Source organism: Indicator indicator, chromosome 2, assembly GCF_027791375.1.
Source record: "Indicator indicator isolate 239-I01 chromosome 2, UM_Iind_1.1, whole genome shotgun sequence".
Lineage (NCBI taxonomy): Eukaryota > Metazoa > Chordata > Aves > Piciformes > Indicatoridae > Indicator > Indicator indicator.
In genome coordinates this window covers 63526765-63543623 of record NC_072011.1, presented here as the reverse complement: position 1 = coordinate 63543623, position 16859 = coordinate 63526765, and the positions used below count along the sequence as shown (strand labels likewise).

At 42.3% G+C, this 16859-nt stretch overlaps 1 protein-coding gene across 17 annotated transcripts in view; it reads left to right on the top strand.

Moving 5' to 3' along the window:
- NRXN1 (neurexin 1) overlaps positions 1–16859 on the top strand; it is a 767737-nt gene that overhangs the window by 72974 nt on the left and 677904 nt on the right. For 9 of the 17 annotated variants that reach the window (XM_054395818.1, XM_054395763.1, XM_054395746.1 and 6 more), the window contains exons 2-4: positions 5287–5304; positions 11550–11579; positions 12433–12444. The exons of 4 other annotated variants lie outside the window; for them this stretch is intronic. In XM_054395818.1, coding sequence (XP_054251793.1) covers positions 5287–5304; positions 11550–11579; positions 12433–12444 — 60 coding nt within the window. The remainder of the gene's footprint in view (positions 1–5286; positions 5305–11549; positions 11580–12432; positions 12445–16859) is intronic. 4 more of the 17 variants (XM_054395728.1, XM_054395779.1, XM_054395786.1 and 1 more) reach the window with 3 other exon arrangements.

Sequence of the window (16859 nt, the reverse complement as noted above, 5' to 3'; positions counted from 1 at the left end):
TTTGCTTTATTTCAGGCTACTTGCCCACACTGGTACTACTGAATATGATATGAGATCTCATAAGCTATATCTGTGTTATATTATAACCTTCATCATTGCCAAATGTGTTTTTGAACTAGAATTTTGATGAGGGGAAAGAGAAAAAATAAAACAAAACAAAACCTGAACTCTATAAAAATGTCACTTCTAATATGCTATTTCTTGTGATGTTATTCCTGGAACCCTATTTGTGTAATTTCAAAATCCTAATGTACTGTTTCATCTGTTTAACGTGAAAATGTTGTTCTTCTCTAATTGTCAGGAGATAGATTGTGCTTTGTGTGTGGCTGAGGTATAAATGTTCTAGCAGAAGGCAACAAATGTAATAACAGAAATGAGCACAAAACATATAAATAGTCACTTTGGAAGAAAAACTAAATCAAGTTTTCCCTGAAGTGTCGCCAAATATTAAAAGGGTTCTTGGATTAATAAAAATGTCCTGTAAAAAAACCCAGGATTCTCCTTTTCACATCACTGAATCATAGTAATGTGCTGAAATAATTAGAATTGGCTGGGCCTTTGCTGCTGAAGATATGGAGCAGATTCTGCTCTCAGCTCAGTAGGGACAGCCTGAGACAATTCATCTGAAGATAATATGCCAGATTCACAGCCTGGGTAAGTTGTGTGCTTCTGCTGCTTTCAACCGTGTCACGCCAGATTTAAATCAACTGAACATTTGGCTCACTGCCTGCACTCAGCAGATTACACCAGTTGTGCTGACAGCAGAATTTGGCCCAAGGAGTTTGGTTGCAAACATAGAAAGCAGTGTGGTCATAGAATCAGAGTCACAGAATGGTAGGGGTTGGAAGGGACTTCTGGAGGTCATCCAGTTCAACCTCCCTGCAAAGCAGGATCACCCAGGGCAGGTCACACACAAACACACCCAGGTGGGTCTCCACAACCTCTCTGGGCAGCCTGCTCCAGGGCTCCAGCATCCTCACTATGAACAAGTTCTCATGCTGAGATGGAATTTCCTGTGACTGGGTTTACATCCATTGTCCTTCATCCTATCCCTGGGTATCATTGGAAAGAGCCTGGCTCCATCCTCCTGACAGCCAACCTTCAGATGTTTGTAGACACTGATAAGGTCCTCTCTCAGCCTTCTCTTCTGCAGACTAAACAGCCCCAGGGCTCTCAGTCTTTCCTCAGAAGAGAGATGCTCCAGTCCCTTCATCATCATTGTGGCCCTCCATCGGACTCTCCAGTAGTTCCCTCTCCCTCTTGAACTGGGGAGCCCAGAACTGGATAAAACAATTCAGATGTGGTCTAACTAGGGCTGAGTAGAGGGAGAAGAGAACCTCTCTAGACCTTTTGGATACACTCTTCTTAATGTTTTGTTGTTGTTAGGGGTGGGGAAGGTCTAGGCAATCAGCATTTGCAGTGGATGAAGACCTGTGCCAGTGCCTACAGCAGCTAAAAGATGGCTTTTGGGTCTTGAAAGCCTCTGGTTCCACCAAAGACAACAAAGCTACTCAATAGATATTGAGGTCCTCCAGGGTGGATGGATGTAAACGGGATAAATTCAGTCTATGGGTGACTAAATCCTCAGCCATGACAAAACTGTGAAATGTGGCTCTGATGTCCTCTGGGCACATACATTTAGCACCAGTGCAATGTGAGGACATAAATACTCCTGATTGAAATGAGAGATTTTTTTTTTTCCCTCCAAGCTGCAACTTTAAGGTGTTGGTAGTGTTCATGGATCTCAAAGAGTTGTTAGCTTTTTAATTATTACTTTATTTTGAAGAGTGGCTGGAGTCAGCAAAATTAATAAAAAGTCAAGTTTAGAACTGAGGTCTTCTGGCTTCTTAGTCTCTGAGAAAATGGGAACCAGGAAAGTCAAGCCACGTGTTAGTGATATGGGAATATATCAGCAATGGCAAAAAAAAAAAAAAACAAACAAAACAAACAAAACAAACACCTTAAATAATAGAGCTCAGTGCTAATCCAATAAAAAAATCCTTGTAAAGCACCATAAAGAAGCTGAACTAATTTTGTTTTCCTAGATTGCACAACTGCTTAAGATGGGTTAATTTGCCATGACCAGAAGCATGAGGAGGAATGACTTGTCAGTGCTGTTTACTGCTGGAGAGGGGTTTGGCTATAGACAGCCTTTGATTCACAGAGTAGGAATTCAACCCTTGAAATTTTACTGAATTCCGAGTGTTTTGACAGTTTCATTTACTATCACTTAAAAATTTAATGAGTCAGACACTTAGGGGAAGTTGCTCAGCTAGTGCAAATCTTTCTGGTGGCAATCATCACAAAAAAACCCCACAGCAATCACTGCTAAGAATAGGGCCCATGACAGGAATCAAAATATACTAAACCCTGTGAGGAGATGAGCTCAACCAGCTGACACTGCCTCAGGTGGCATTTGCAGAACTCCTCCTTTAATATCCTGAGCAACAGAACTGGTCTTTGAGCACCTTCACCTTTCAAAGTAATCATGTTCAGCTAAATATGGCCACCAGAAAGGATGGCCTTGAAGTGATTGTATTGCAGGACACCAACAGGGCAATAACCAGCACTAGATGGAGGGGACCTGCAGGAAGGCTGGGGAGGAACTGTTTAGAAGGGCTTGTTGTGATAGGACAAGGGGCAATGGTTTGAAACTGGAGTAGGGGAGATTTAAGTTGGACATCAGGAAGAAGTTCTGCACAATGAGAGTGGTGAAATACTGGAACAGGCTGCCCAGGGATGTGGCTGAGACCCAATCCCTGGAGACATTCAAGATCAGCCTTGGTGTGTCCCTAGGCAGCCTGATTCAGTTGGAGGTGTCCCTGCTGAGTGCACAGGGATTGGACAAGACAACCTTTGAGGGTCTCTTCCAACCTAATGGAATCTGTGACTCTGTGAAGGAACCTGATGTTATTTTACTACAGAAAGAACAAATTTAATTTTCATTAAGTTTGTGAGGGTTTGGTATGAAGAGAATGATGTAATCATAGAATCATTAAGGTTGGAAAAGACCCCTAAGATCATCAAGTCCAACCATAAGCTAACTACCATCACCACTAAACTATGTCCTGAAGTGCCACATCCTCACAGTTCTTGACGATCTCCAGGGATGGTGACTCTACCATCTCCCTGGACAGCCTGCTCCAATGCTTGACTGCTCTTGCAGCAAAGACATTTTTTGCTAATATCCAGTCTAATCCAATCTAGAATGGTTTGGGTTGGAAGGGACCTTAAAGATCATCTAGTTCCAACCCCCCTGCCAGGGGGACACCTGGAGCAGGCTGCTCAAGGCTGCATCCAACCTGGCCTTGAACATCATCATGGAGGGGACATCCACAGTGTCTTAGGGCAACCTGTTCTGCTGTCTTACCACCCTCACTGAAAGAATTTCTTCCTAACACCTAAAGAAAGGAAATTACTGTGGGTAGTGAAAGGAAGAGGACTCTTCAGGCGAAGTCCTGCTCTAAGCAATTGTTTCTAATTTCCCATCTATCCCTACAGTTTACAGTCTGTATAGAACAGAATATTTTTACCTTGTGAAATTTGGTGGTTTTCATGTTCTCAGGGAAATTTCTGCTGATTTGTTGATCTTTGGCTATTTACTCTGGACATACTACTCTTTTTTGATGTTGTTTTATTTTTCCATTTCTTTTCAGCCTCTTACTTTCTTACCTACATGTGTACCCTTTGCACTTTCCTACCAAACTAAAAACTTCAGGCAGTGAGATGTGAGAAGTCTAAATTTAGAGTGTGTGCATGGAACAGGTGATTTATAATCTTAAGCTCAATAACTTTGTCTGCTCTGACCTAAGAGTGTTAAACCAGAAAACTGAAAGTCTGAAACCTTTAGTGGTTGGTTTTAAAGTGGTAAACATTTTAATTGATTGCACTGCTCATTACAAAAAAGTGACTCAGGAAATTGTTATGCTTAAGAGATGTCACTGAGCCTAGTTCTGTGCAACTCGTTCTATTTACTCCTGGTTTACTGTATCCAAATCAGTTTAGATTGCATTCCTCAACAGTGGCCTGAAAAGGTGTTTTCCTGTAGGAAAAATCCATGAGAAATGATCTTTCCATCATGACTCCACTACAGTGACAGAAGTGGGCTTTAATATGCCATTGCTTCCAAGTGCTGGTCCCCCAGGAGGTGTTGGTGGAGGTGGCACAAGCTGCAGGAAGAGATCTGCCCAAGCAGCAGGCTGCAGTGTCGTCACCCTTCCCCATTTTTTTGTTGGTTTCTCACAGCCCATCTCCTTGAGTTCTGTGTTGGTTTGCTTTTGTGATGTTACCTTTCCCATTTTCACTCTCTCCTGAGACACTTTGGTATTCTCTCCTGTCCACTCCTCAGTCAAAGTCGTAATGGGCATCAGAGACACTTGCCTGGTGGAGGAGCTGAGGGCTGTGAGGACTAGAATGAGTATCGAGCCTGTTTCTTAACTTGGAATTCTATCCAATTCAGTTAGCCAAGGCTCAGTTCCTTCTTCCCTCTCGCTTTCTACATCCTGGGGAAGCCTTCTCTCCTGTACCCCATACTGATGCTGGGTTGGGGATGAAAGGCCAAGTTACTGCTTGCTGATAGCAACCAACTGCCCTGTGGTCTAACCCAGGCCGAGATTGCTGTGGCCTTTGCTAGCTGTACCAGGCAGAGAAACAACAGGCTTTTTAAAACATCCAAGTTTCCCACTAGTGCTGTAGGATGTGACCCTACAATTCTGAGTTATCCCACCCAGTTTAAGTGGCAGTTTTTCCACTCTGGATTTGGAGATCTGTCCCAATGACCAGAGCGAGAATGCAGGATCAGCAATGCTGCCAGTGGTAGCATCTTCCCAGCACACTGTGCAACTTGTTAGCTTCCATCTGCCTAAAATCATCCACTTCACACAAGCCATTAAAGGAAAATTCAGAATGTGCAATAGAAGCAAATGAACTTAGAATCCATGCCTGATGGCTTTAAACTATATATATAGTGCTAAAAGGCTTAGGAGGTGATCCTCCAATTAATGGCTGGTGATAATTGGACTCAGCAAAGAGCTGCAGGAGATCTTGGACAGCTTTTGCACTTTGGAAAGAGTATTGCTTTATCTGGTGTCACCTATGCTTTGTTAACTAGAGGAAACACTACTGCCCTGGTGCTTTTGGTTTTTCTCCCTCTGGATTGTAGCAATGGAGCACTTGCATGTGGTGTTTGATGCCTTGCATGATGATGACATGCAACGGCAAGTTCCAGTCTGCATGCTGCTTAATGAATGTTTTCCTTTTCTCTCCTTCCCTGTTATGTGCTTACAGAAGACAACTATGTGGAAGGTGGGTGCTTTCTACCTTATTTTCCTAAGCTCTTGTTTTCCCCTTCTGTTTAGTGGAGGTTTTTCCCCTCCCCCCTTCTGCTTAATGCTATAAAAGTAGGCATTCAGTACGGTAAGTTGCATTTCTTCCCCCATAAAGGTACTCAGGTTTATTCAATAAGTGTGACTTCTTTTTTTTTTTCCATACAGAACACAAGCAAAGCTCCATTTTAATCTTGGCCTTCTTGGTGGAGTTCCAGATTATCTCCACTGAAACAATGGGATTTATATTCCTCTGTGTGAAGCACCCTTCAAAATCATTCAGGAGATTTGCAGAAGGACTGCTTGCTTCTCATGTTCTGTATGAAAAACACTTGAAGAAACTCTTTGTTTCATTAGTGTGGAGCATAAATCCTCCTCATGAGAATGTGATGCATGTTAAATACCTCTCCTTTAATTGCTTAGGAAAATGGAAAGTGCTTTTTCTCTTTAGTAGTCCGAATCTTGCTCACTGTAACATCCTTCACAGCACAGAGTTGTAGGAAAATACAACTTTTCCTGTTTAACTTTTCAACCTGTTGCACTCTGCCTTTTGGACATTATGAAAGAGGAAGCATTTGATCTATAAGAGTAAGAATGTTGGTAGGGAATTAAGTCCCTCTTAAAAAAAACAGTATGGCACAGGGCAGTGGAAAGTAAAGCACAATGCCAAAGGCTGAATGTTGGTAAGTAAGAGTCCTAGCTGGCAAACCTGACTGTGTGCATTTATCACTTAGTTTGAAAAGTGCAGCACATGCTTCACAGAGCAGTTATTGCTGGCAATCAATATTGGCTTTTTGCTTATAAGCCAAAAAGGTGTTGGTGCTGCTTTTTTTTTTTTTTTTTTTTTAATGTAAAAGCCTCTCTGGGCTGAATCTTTGAGTCCTGAATAACTAGATTATCTGTTTAGTTCATCTAAACTGAGTAAGAACTTTGAACTTTTATTTTCCAGTCCTTTAAAAACTGCCTTTTGTAAGCCAACTCTTATGCAAAGTGACTGCCTTGGCATGGCATTGATCCAGGGTCCTGTAGTGAGCCACTACGGGTCCTGAGTTGATACAGTCAGAAAATGATTTTGGTTGGAAATCAACTCCAACCATCAACCCAATACTACCACGGCCATTAAACCATGTCCCTGAGTGTTATGTCCACATGTTTTTTGAACACCTCCAGGGATGGTGTCTCCACCACCTCCCTGGGCAGCCTGTTCCAATGCCTGACCACTCTTGCAGCAAAGAAATTTTTCCTAATCTCCAACCTAAAGCTCCCCTGGTGCAACTGGAGGCAGCATTTATGCCACCCTGGGCCACTGCCTGCCTTTTCAGTGGCAAGTTTCTAACAAAGCCTTCAAGTTTCAGTACTGCCTTTCTCTGTGCTGCTGCATTCAAGGGCAAAGAGAGGTGCTCAGATTTAGCAAATTCATGCTGCTGTACAACTGCAGTAAAATATATTACCAAGAGGAGAAAGAAAACCTAAACAGTTCTGCTGCTTTGATTGTGTGCATGGTCATGCACATACACATCAACACAATTTCCTCCTCATTGTGAAATAAAAATGTATTCAAGAACATTGGGATAGGAATTCTAACTGACAAAAAAAATAAACAAACAACACAATAGAAGCCTTGAAATAAGGACCTAATCTTACATCTGATCTGTGCATGAAACCCTTCCAGGTGTCAGTATGAGTCTCAGATTTTAACTGGAAGCCATATAACTAGATAAGGAGGTTCAATTTCATTTCATGTATTCATTTAGGCACAGCAATACATGATCAAGCCTGGATAAGAATTAATGCAGACATTACCTGAATCTAATTCTTCAGACTGCAGCCTTGAATTTGTCCTAGCACAGGGCTGGATCCTTATGCATACATTAAAGGTCCAAAGGGTGTGGATGTAAAGAAGGGAAGCACAGAATGGTGCACCCAAAGCACCCTTTGGAAACTGAACTCTGGATTGTTCATCTGTTGCTTCTGTGATACCTGAGCATCTCTGCATGTCAGGCTGCAGAAGAAAAGAGAAAGATTTAGTATTCACAGAGCTAATTTGCTATTCACAGAGTTAATTTTGTGTACATTGCTGGTATGAAAAGCTACATTTTATTACTTTGACTAAAATTATGCTAGGTCTGAACATGTTCACCCCAGGTTTGCCATGTTTAAATTCTATTTTGGCCTGTGCTCTGCATGGAACTCACATACCAAAGGATGAAAATACCCTCTCTTCATATCCAGTGTGTGCCCCTTGACTCTGTCCTCTCAGAGCCAAGGTCAGTAGAAAGATGGAGTAGTTCACACGTGAGGCCTTCCTACTAAATCCTGTATTCCTAGTTCACAAAGAAAATGGTTTCATTGTTCTGCCTCTGAAGTAAGAGGCATAGCCCGTGACTATCCATTGTGGTGTTCTCTCTTGTAAGCAGACTGTCAGCTGGAACATCTAGCAGTGATGGCAGATTTATTCATCGACTCATAGAATGGTTTGGGTTGGAAGGCACCTTAAAGATCATCTAGTTCCAACCTCCTGCCATGGACAGGGACACCTCCTGCTAGCCCAGGTTGCTCAAGACCTCATCCAGCCTGGCCTTGAACACCCCCAGGGAGGGGGCATCCACAGCCTCCCTGGGCAACCTGTTCCAGTGTCTCACCACCCTCACTGGAAAGAATTTCTTTCTCATCTCCAGTCTAAATCTGCTCTCCTGAAGCTTCAATCCATTCCCTCTCATCCTACCCTAATAATTCCTTGTAAAAAATCTCTTCCTAGCTTTCTTGAAGCCCCACTTCAGCTGGTGGAAGGCTGCCCTAAAGTCTCCCAGAGCCTTCTGTTCTCCAGGCTGAAGACCCCCAACTCTCACAGCCTGTCCCCCTAGGGGAGGTGCTCTAGCCCTGTATTGTTTTAAACCCCTCTGTGCATCACACAGGTACAGTAACAATAATTCTTCACTCTTCCATAGCTTTCATCCATAGCCTGCAAAAGTGCACAAGAAGGTAGGTATCATGATGTGCTTTTAGTGAAGACTAAGTAACCTTAGTGCTTCACAAATAAAGTCACACAGAGAGTCAAACAAAATCCAGTGTCTTGAGGACTAGTACTCAGTTCTTCAACTGATAACATTTTGGGTTGAGCAGGGCATTTGTTTGTTTTGTTTTGTTTTTTACACTGACTTGACTTCCTGTTTTAGTTGAACAGCACTATAAGAGACTTGAAATTCAAGTGGTTTCTGAGATGTTTTCAAGAGACATTTATTCCATTTACATTTTTTTCTCTTCAAATGATATATAAGAATCATGTATTTACAAATACCAAATCTCAATGCAGCATTCCAACAAAAAAAAAAAAAAACAAAACAGGAGCTATCAAGCAGTGGTAATCTCTTGAAGCTAAGGGCTTTTGTTTAGGCCCTTTTATCTCTAAAGATCATATTTCAGTGGAAGCTATTGAGAGATTGCCTTACTTGCATTCCCTTAGGAGACATGAGAGAAATTCACTTCATACCTTCTAAGAGCTGAATAAGCTCACAGGAAGTAGCTGCTGAGAGGTCACAGTTAAAGGGAAAGGTGTTGTAAGGTTCAGCTGGTTCCACCTTCCCTTTATTGAATACAGTTAAGCTGAACTCTGAGATGTTAGGCTGGACATTAGGAGAAAGTTCTTTACCATGAGGGTGGTGGAACACCAAAACAGGTTGCCCAGAGAAGTAGTTGAGGTTCCTTCCTTGGAGATATTCAAGATCATGCTCAACAAGGCTCTGAGCAACCTGATCTAGTAGAGGATGTCCCTGCTGCCTGCAGCAGGGTTGGATCAGATAACCTTTGGATGTCCTCTCCAACCCAAACCATTCTATGATTCTGTGATTCTATGTCTTACTCAGTTACCAACACAAAAACTTAAAGCCAAAAGACAAATTAAAGAGTCACATGAAGAGGTGAAAACTCCCTGAAGGCCACACAGCAAAGGATCCAAGCTTAGTACCAATAGAATGAAGCTTGCCTGTGGGTCTTCATCCTTTATCCTCTCCTGCAGCAGCACTTAGGGGGAAAAAACAAGTATGAAAATATTTCTGCGCTCTTCCACAAGCTGCCAAGTGCAGCAGAGCTGTGTGATGTTTCCCAGGCTATGCTCATGTAGGCAGCCCTTCAGGATCACAGTCAGCTTTCATGTACCTGCTGTAAACCCCAGGTAATCCCACCAGCTGCAGGGGGTTTGGCACCAGAATTATAGAATCACAGAATGTTAGGGGTTGAAGGGACTTCCAGACATCATCGAGTCCAACTCCCCTGCAAAGCAGGACCACTTAGGGCAGGTCACACAAGAACCAGAATCTATTGCAGAGGTATGGGGCACATCAGGCCCTTCAGTTCACCTACACACCTACAAAAGGGAGAGCTTACAAAGCACTGATTCAACCAAAGCACCCTTAGCCTATTTGGAACATCACTTGAGATCTGGAACTGATGAGACATGAATCCTTTAAGAGTGGTTGTGGTTCAGAGTATGTTCTTTGAACTCCCCTCCAAGTACTGTGAGTCATTTGTGCACCTCATTTTCTTCGTGAATTAGAAAATCATAGGAAATCTGATTTTCACTAAAGAGCAGGATATTTTGCTGCACACCTTCTTTGTGGGAATTCATTTTAATTACCAGCAAATAGGAACAGAATCACAGGCTCACAGGATGTTAGGGGTTGCAAGGGACCTCTGGAGATCACAGAGTCCAACCCCCCTGCCAGAGCAGGACCATGGACTCCAGTGCAGGCCACACAGGAACACAACCAGCCAGGGCTTGAAAGTCTCCAGAGAAGGAGACTCCACAACCTCTCTGGGGAGCCTTTTCCAGTGCTCCGTGATGCTTAGAATAAAGAAGTTCTCCCTCACATTGAGGTGGAACTTCCTGGGCTGTAGTTTCCATTCATTGCCCCTTGTCCTGTCACAGTGCACCAGTGAGCAGAGCCTGTCCCTATCCCTTTATTCCTGACACTCAGCCCTCTGATATTTAGAGACGTGGATCAGATCCCCTCTCAGTCTTCTCCTCTCCAGACTAACCAGCCCCAGGGCTCTCAGCCTTTCCCCATCAGGAAGTGCTCCAGTCTCTTAAGCATCCTCGTAGTCCTCTGTTGGACTCTCTCAAGTAGATCCTTGTCTCTCCTGCACTGGGGAGCCCAAAACTGGATGCAATATTCCAGGTGAGGTCTCGCATTTTGTAGTTGGAGACAAGGAGCTTATTTAACATGTGAGCAATGAATAACTTCTAACGTGGATCTAAGCCAGGTAAATTCAACAAGGACCAGCCTGATTTTTTAACAAAAAACCAGACATAAAATGTGAAAAACCTTCATCTTTTAGCAAAATGTTCTCCCTGCATCACATTCTTCTCAGTGAGGATATAAGCAACATTTTATTAGCATGAATTTAAAAAGATGAATTTGGTTTTTTTTTTTTTTTTTTTTTTTTTTTGTTTCAGAGTAAGAAAATTTGGCTCTGCTTGAGTGATTCTGATTAAGGACTTCTGTTTTAAAACGTCACTAGACCTATGCTGGTATGATTTGGATTTCATCTGGAAATAGAAAGATAAAGCCAAATCCATTTCTCACAGATTGCTGAACGAGCTTCAGAAGCTGTCATTTAAATTTCCTTTCTTGTTGTGTATTTTCTATTGCTTATGTAATAATTTGCCTTCTCTGAACCAAATTCATTCTGCTGCCACGTTATTCCACAAATAAGGAGACATCCTTTGCATTACCATTTCAATGTGACTAAGGAATTTTATTTAACTACCTGAAATGCTCATTATTTTTTTTTTTTTAACGAGGGGAAAAAGATCAGACCCAGCCCATTTTTCAGGTTTACACTTCTCCAGGTTTTGAACATTTCACCTGTAGAGGACAGGAAGTCCTCCTAGCAAAGTGTTCCAAGCAGTATAACCAAAATATGATAAAGATAGATGAAATCCTAAAGGAATTGGTTGGATTTGAAAGCATTTGGTAATTTCCTACCATCCCAACTACTGCACAGAACAAATAGGCACTCAACCAGCACCCAGTGTTTGAACTGCAGTTCTGTTATTCGTAGCCCAAAGCATTCCAACCAGTGGTTGAAAAATGCTCTTTGATTTCCCTCTGTGATGCAGACATCTCATAGGAAACAGATGCCTGTCACAAAACATTTTTGTCACTGTGACACCACCTTCCCGTGCTCCCTTGTTCATTGCTGACTGTGCTCTTGTTTCCCTTCAAGGTCTGGCGCACCTGATGATGGGCGACCAAGGTATGGGCTCTGTTCCTTTTCCACTCTGCTTTCATTGTTTCTTCTTGTTCTGTAGCTGCTTTGAATCCATCACTGCAAACGATGGGCAAATGCTTGAAGGCTGTCTTTGGCTGCAAATAGACACATGGTTTTAGTCACATCTTCTCTTATTTAATTTTGGATTTTGTTGGTTTGTTTTTCGTTTGTTTGCTCCGTAAGCTTTTGTCCTTCCTGCCTCCTCAACTCCCCCCTCTGGCAATGCAATAACCAAAAAACCAAACAAACAAAAAAAAAGAGGTGAGAGAAATAAGAAGGTGCTTGAGAAAATTTTGTGCATTGATCAGAAATATACAACGCTGAGTGATTCAATAAAAGGTCAATGAAGCACAAGAGCGTTCTTCAGATAGCTCCTGAAAGAAGAGGCTCAGCTTGGCACGTTGTACACACCCAAGAGTCCATTCCCCATTAATGCATGGCTGATTGGAAATGTGCAGAAAGCACCTGCTCCTGGCTTCTGGAATGCTGAGAGTACAATTTTGCAACCTAATCAAATCAGTGATTTTTTAATTTATCCCCCCCCCCCTCCAACCCATTGTCTGTGTTCCTTTTGTGTCACTCTTTCTTATCTAAGCATGGGTTAAATCTGTGTTTCTCTGCATGTACATGATTGGAAGAAAAGAAATTCAGTCTCTAATATGACACTGATTGCATCTCCATTTGTCTCCAGACACTTCCCTTACGCTTTGTCTCTTCATGTTCAGCTACTATGGCATTTACATATACTCATGACTCTTACTGTTGTTTCTCTCCTCTTCTTTATTCTCTTCTTGTCTGGAAATGCTTTCTTCATGGAACCATTTCACCAAATCCATAGGTAAAAGTAAAGGTATTACATGATTTTCTTCCTTTTTTTTAATGCCATCAGTATACTTTAATGTATGTATAAGCAATGCAAATCAATGTCAAATCTTTTTGCACTGATAACGTGAGGTAGGTATACTTGAAAAGTAAATATTTCGTGGATGTCAAGGTAAGGAGAAGCATCCTGAAGGTACAGGCTGACCTTTTTCCAAGCTTGTCTCCTGGTTTTGTGAGAGGTGTAAAGGTTTGGCAGTGATAAAAGGAGGCTACAGTTATAGAAGGCTTTCAGGATGAGAAAGCAGCCACATTTTGAGGTATGCATTTTTCTCTTCTCAGAGAACTGTAGTCTAAGCCACCAGGCATAGAAAAAAAGCACCCTGTTGTTCAGCAGAGACTCTCTGGAGATAATCTGTCCAGGGCCAGTCCACAGCTTGATGTAAGTTTGAAATCTGAATAGCACTGACTTCAGCAAGTCTCTGCTATCAGCTGCTCACATCTGACCTGAGATTTCCCTTGTTGCATTAATCGTTGTGATTATGTCTGGGACAAAGGAAGGAGGAAGAATGAATGCCAAAAAGTGGAGTTTATGTCAGCAATTTTTTACTCTCTTGTGTTTCTGTATGTAAAGATCCCAGCCATGTTTACTTTCTGCTTCCTGGAGGGAACATGTGCAGTAGGGTCAAGACTTTCCCTGTATCATAAACACCAGGTTTGGCTGTGAGGATGCTTCTTCACAGACCTCATGCAAAGATTTTTTTTTATTTTTAAGATGAGAAGCTGGTCATTAAAAGCCATTCCATCTCTGTCACATAGGATGAGTAATACACTTTTGTTCATCTGAAGCATTTCTCAGGGTGGGCCTACTCTTGGTATAAATCAGAAATCCAATCTGCAATGCTCCTAACCAATTTAATGAGAAACAGCATCCCAGGTTCCTTCTTGTCTTGGCTGATGTAGTGTTTCCACACCTAGAAAGTTGACATGATGTAAAGACTGGAATTACAAATCTGTAGTGTCTCATCCCTCTGCACGTTGGACTTGCTGGAGAAACTGTGTACCTGGTTGGAAGTGGGATACTCTTTAAAGGGCTGTGTGTGCTCTGGAGCTGGAAATCTTCTTGCTTAGGAGAAGTTTTAAGCAAGCAGAATGAAAAGTGGTCCACAGATTTCTTTGTTTGATAGGATTGTTTTGTTTGGAGGATGGCTGCTCCTTGTGTTTTTTCCTAACAGTACTCTGTGTGTTATTACTTACTGTCTTCCTTACTTACTTACTGGCTTCCTTATTACTTACTGTGACTGTCTCCACACTAAGTGTCTTGGGTGGAGTGACCTTAAAATGGCATTTTGGAGTTACTGAACTTTGACATTATAGATAATTTTAATTAATATTTAGGTGATTTAGTTTTTTTTTTTTTCCCTAGATGATTCTATACACAGAACATGAATAACACTGAAGTCTTTTATTTTTTGGTATAAAAGGATGAGAACACAAATATTATCAGTGTCCCCAAGCACCACATCTACATGGCTTTGAAGCACAACACCTCCAGGGATGGTGACTTCACCACCTCCCTGGGCAGCCTGTTCCAGTGCTCTTTCAGTGAACAAATTTTACCCAATGTCCAGGATTTTTCCTAATGTTCATTTTAGCCTGCAACCACAAATCCTGTTGCCTGCCATAGGAGTTCTGTGCTGCTGCTTTGGGAGGATGAGGAAGACAGAGGGGGGATCATGCACAGGGGGCAGAAAATGGTGGGGAAAAGAGAGATTCCCCCATGGGCTACAGCACTGCAGTGGGCTGCTCTCACTGCCCAAATTCCCACTCCACTTTCATCTCAGGGGGAATTTCCCAGAGCTGCTGAGCTCCTCTCCACTCTGGGGAAAGTCCCACTAGTTCAAAGGGGCCATAGGAACACTCTGAAGGCAGGAAAATCCGGGGGATCTCCATCTCTGTCCTAGGAAACTATTCTCCTTGCTTTGCTCAGCAGGACCTCAGAGGTGGGTGTACCCATGGGTGACACCATGGCTTGTCCCACTGGTGAGTTTGGGGTGGAGGAGCACAGCTTCCAGCTGAGCCTGAGCTCTTTGCCCACCACATGCCAGAAACTGAGCAAGACATGGCTTAGTGGTGGACTTGGTAGAGTAGAATTAATGGCTGGACTTGATGACCTTAAAGGTCTTTCCCTACCTAAATGGTTCTATGATACATATTACAATTAGTAGATCTGGAAAGCAGATTTTTTTGTAAAAGAAAACCATTGCAAGCATTGTGCAATAGTTTGCCTTTTAAAATTTTATTTTGTTTTAAAAGGTTTACCAATGATATTTAGAAAAAAAAAAAAAAAAAAGACCTTGGCTATCTTATCTCCATTTAATGTTGAGTGATAGTGCCCTGTGGCATAATTTAGCCTCCAGTTACCAGTCATCACATGATTTGACTACATTTTTCTTTTCACAAAGGAATTTTTGGATTAAATTTAGATGTGAGCCCAGGCTATTATCTTCTGGTAATCACACACAACTTCTTCTGCAAATAGAATGGTCACAGGCTCACAGGATGTCAGGGCTTGGAAAGGTCCCAAAGAGATCATTGAGTCCAACTCTCCTGCCAGAACAGGACCATACAATCTAGCTCAGGTCACGGAGGAATGGTGTGTGCTTGTTCAAATGGGTGGAAAGGGTTTATGCAACAAATTCCAGCTGCTTGTAACAGAAAACATCCCTCAGTGTTGAACTCTATCCTCAATCACTACTCTGTCCTCAGCCACTACTCTATCCTCAACCACTACTCTGTCCTCACCACTATTCTATCCTCAACCACTGCTCTATCCTCAGCCACTACTCTATCTTCAACCAACACTCTATGCTCAACCACTACTTTATCTTTGTATTGATGCCTGACACTGCCTCAGTATCAGCTATTGAAACATGTCCCCCTGAAGCAGTTGTGCTAACAGACATTTGTAACACATGACAAAGTGGGAGAGTGATGGTAAGGAATGAAGGGACAAAAGAGGAGCTCAGCATTGAAGTAATTTGCACCTATTCCAAGCTTCTGTTTTAAGTTCCAGGCCTTTAGAAGCAGGTAAGGGCAGGAACAAAAATGATGGCAAAATTCTGAGCAATTATCTTATGACTTAATCTTATTTTGGAAACATAAGCAACAAAAAAAACCCCAACTTCTAAGAAGCTTTACTGTGTAATGTATAAGAGTATAAATGGCTGAAGCATCACCATTTTCATTATCTTTGTGGATATTGGGAAAGAAAAAAAAAATGACAAACAATGTACCTTCAGAACTGTGTCCAGTTCTGGTGCCCCCACATAGGAGGGACATGGAGCTGTGGGTCCAGAGGAGGGCTACAAAGATGATCAGAGGATGAGAACACTTTCCTATGGGGACAGGTTGAGAGAGTTGGGGTTGTTCAGCCTGGAGAAAAAGAGGGCTCTGGGGAGACCTTAGAGCAGCCTTTCAGTACCTGAAGGGAGCTACGAGAAAGCTGGGAAGGGACTTTTTCCAAGGGCTTGTAGTGATAGGAAGAGGGCCAATGGATTTGAACTGGGACAGGGCAGATTTAGACTGGAGATGAGGAAAAAAGTCTTTGCAGTGAGGGTGGTGAGACACTGGAAGAGGTTGCCCAGGGAGGTTGTGGATGCCCCCTCCCTGGAGGTGTTCTAGGCCAGGTTGGATGAAGCCTTGAGCAACCTGGGCTAGTGGAAGATGTCCCTGCCCATGGCAGGGGGGTTGGAACTAGATGATCTTGAATGTCCCTTCCAAACCAAGCCATTCTATGAATCTCTGAATTGGGACAGAGTGTTGGCAGGGCAGGGATCTGGTGTTGACAGAGGAAGGAGAGAGCCTTTCCACATGGACAAGCAGTACAAAATCCAGCACAATCTCACTGGTCACACCTGCTAGTTGTCATTTCATTGTAAATATCAATTGATATATCCTGGATAATGTCCCCACAATGTTTTTCTTGAAGCTTTATGAATATTAACAAAGCTGTCACTGTCAATTAGAGAAGGGCAGAAGCAAAGCTCAGGAGATGTCACAGTGCTGAGACTTGTCAGTACTTGAGGTCATAGAAGTTGATCTATGTGTAGAACCAGCTGAGATAAAGAAGGGTATAACATAAAGCTAAGAGTCTGTACAGAAGACTGTATTGCATTTTTATATTATTATTGCTATTATTATTATTATTTATTATTATTATTATTTAGCTCTTTAGAGCCTTACAAAACTTATTCGCTGATCCATTACTCCTTGTAAATGCTAAATCTAATTCTAGGAGGAGCCACAAGCCTTCAGCTATACTGGCATTCATTTATTGCCTGATAAGCATGATAAATGTTCAGAAATACTTCAAAATTAATTCTTTTCCCTCTGGAAATCACCTCCCTGTATCCAGCTTCAGGAGTAGAGTTGTCACAGCTGTGC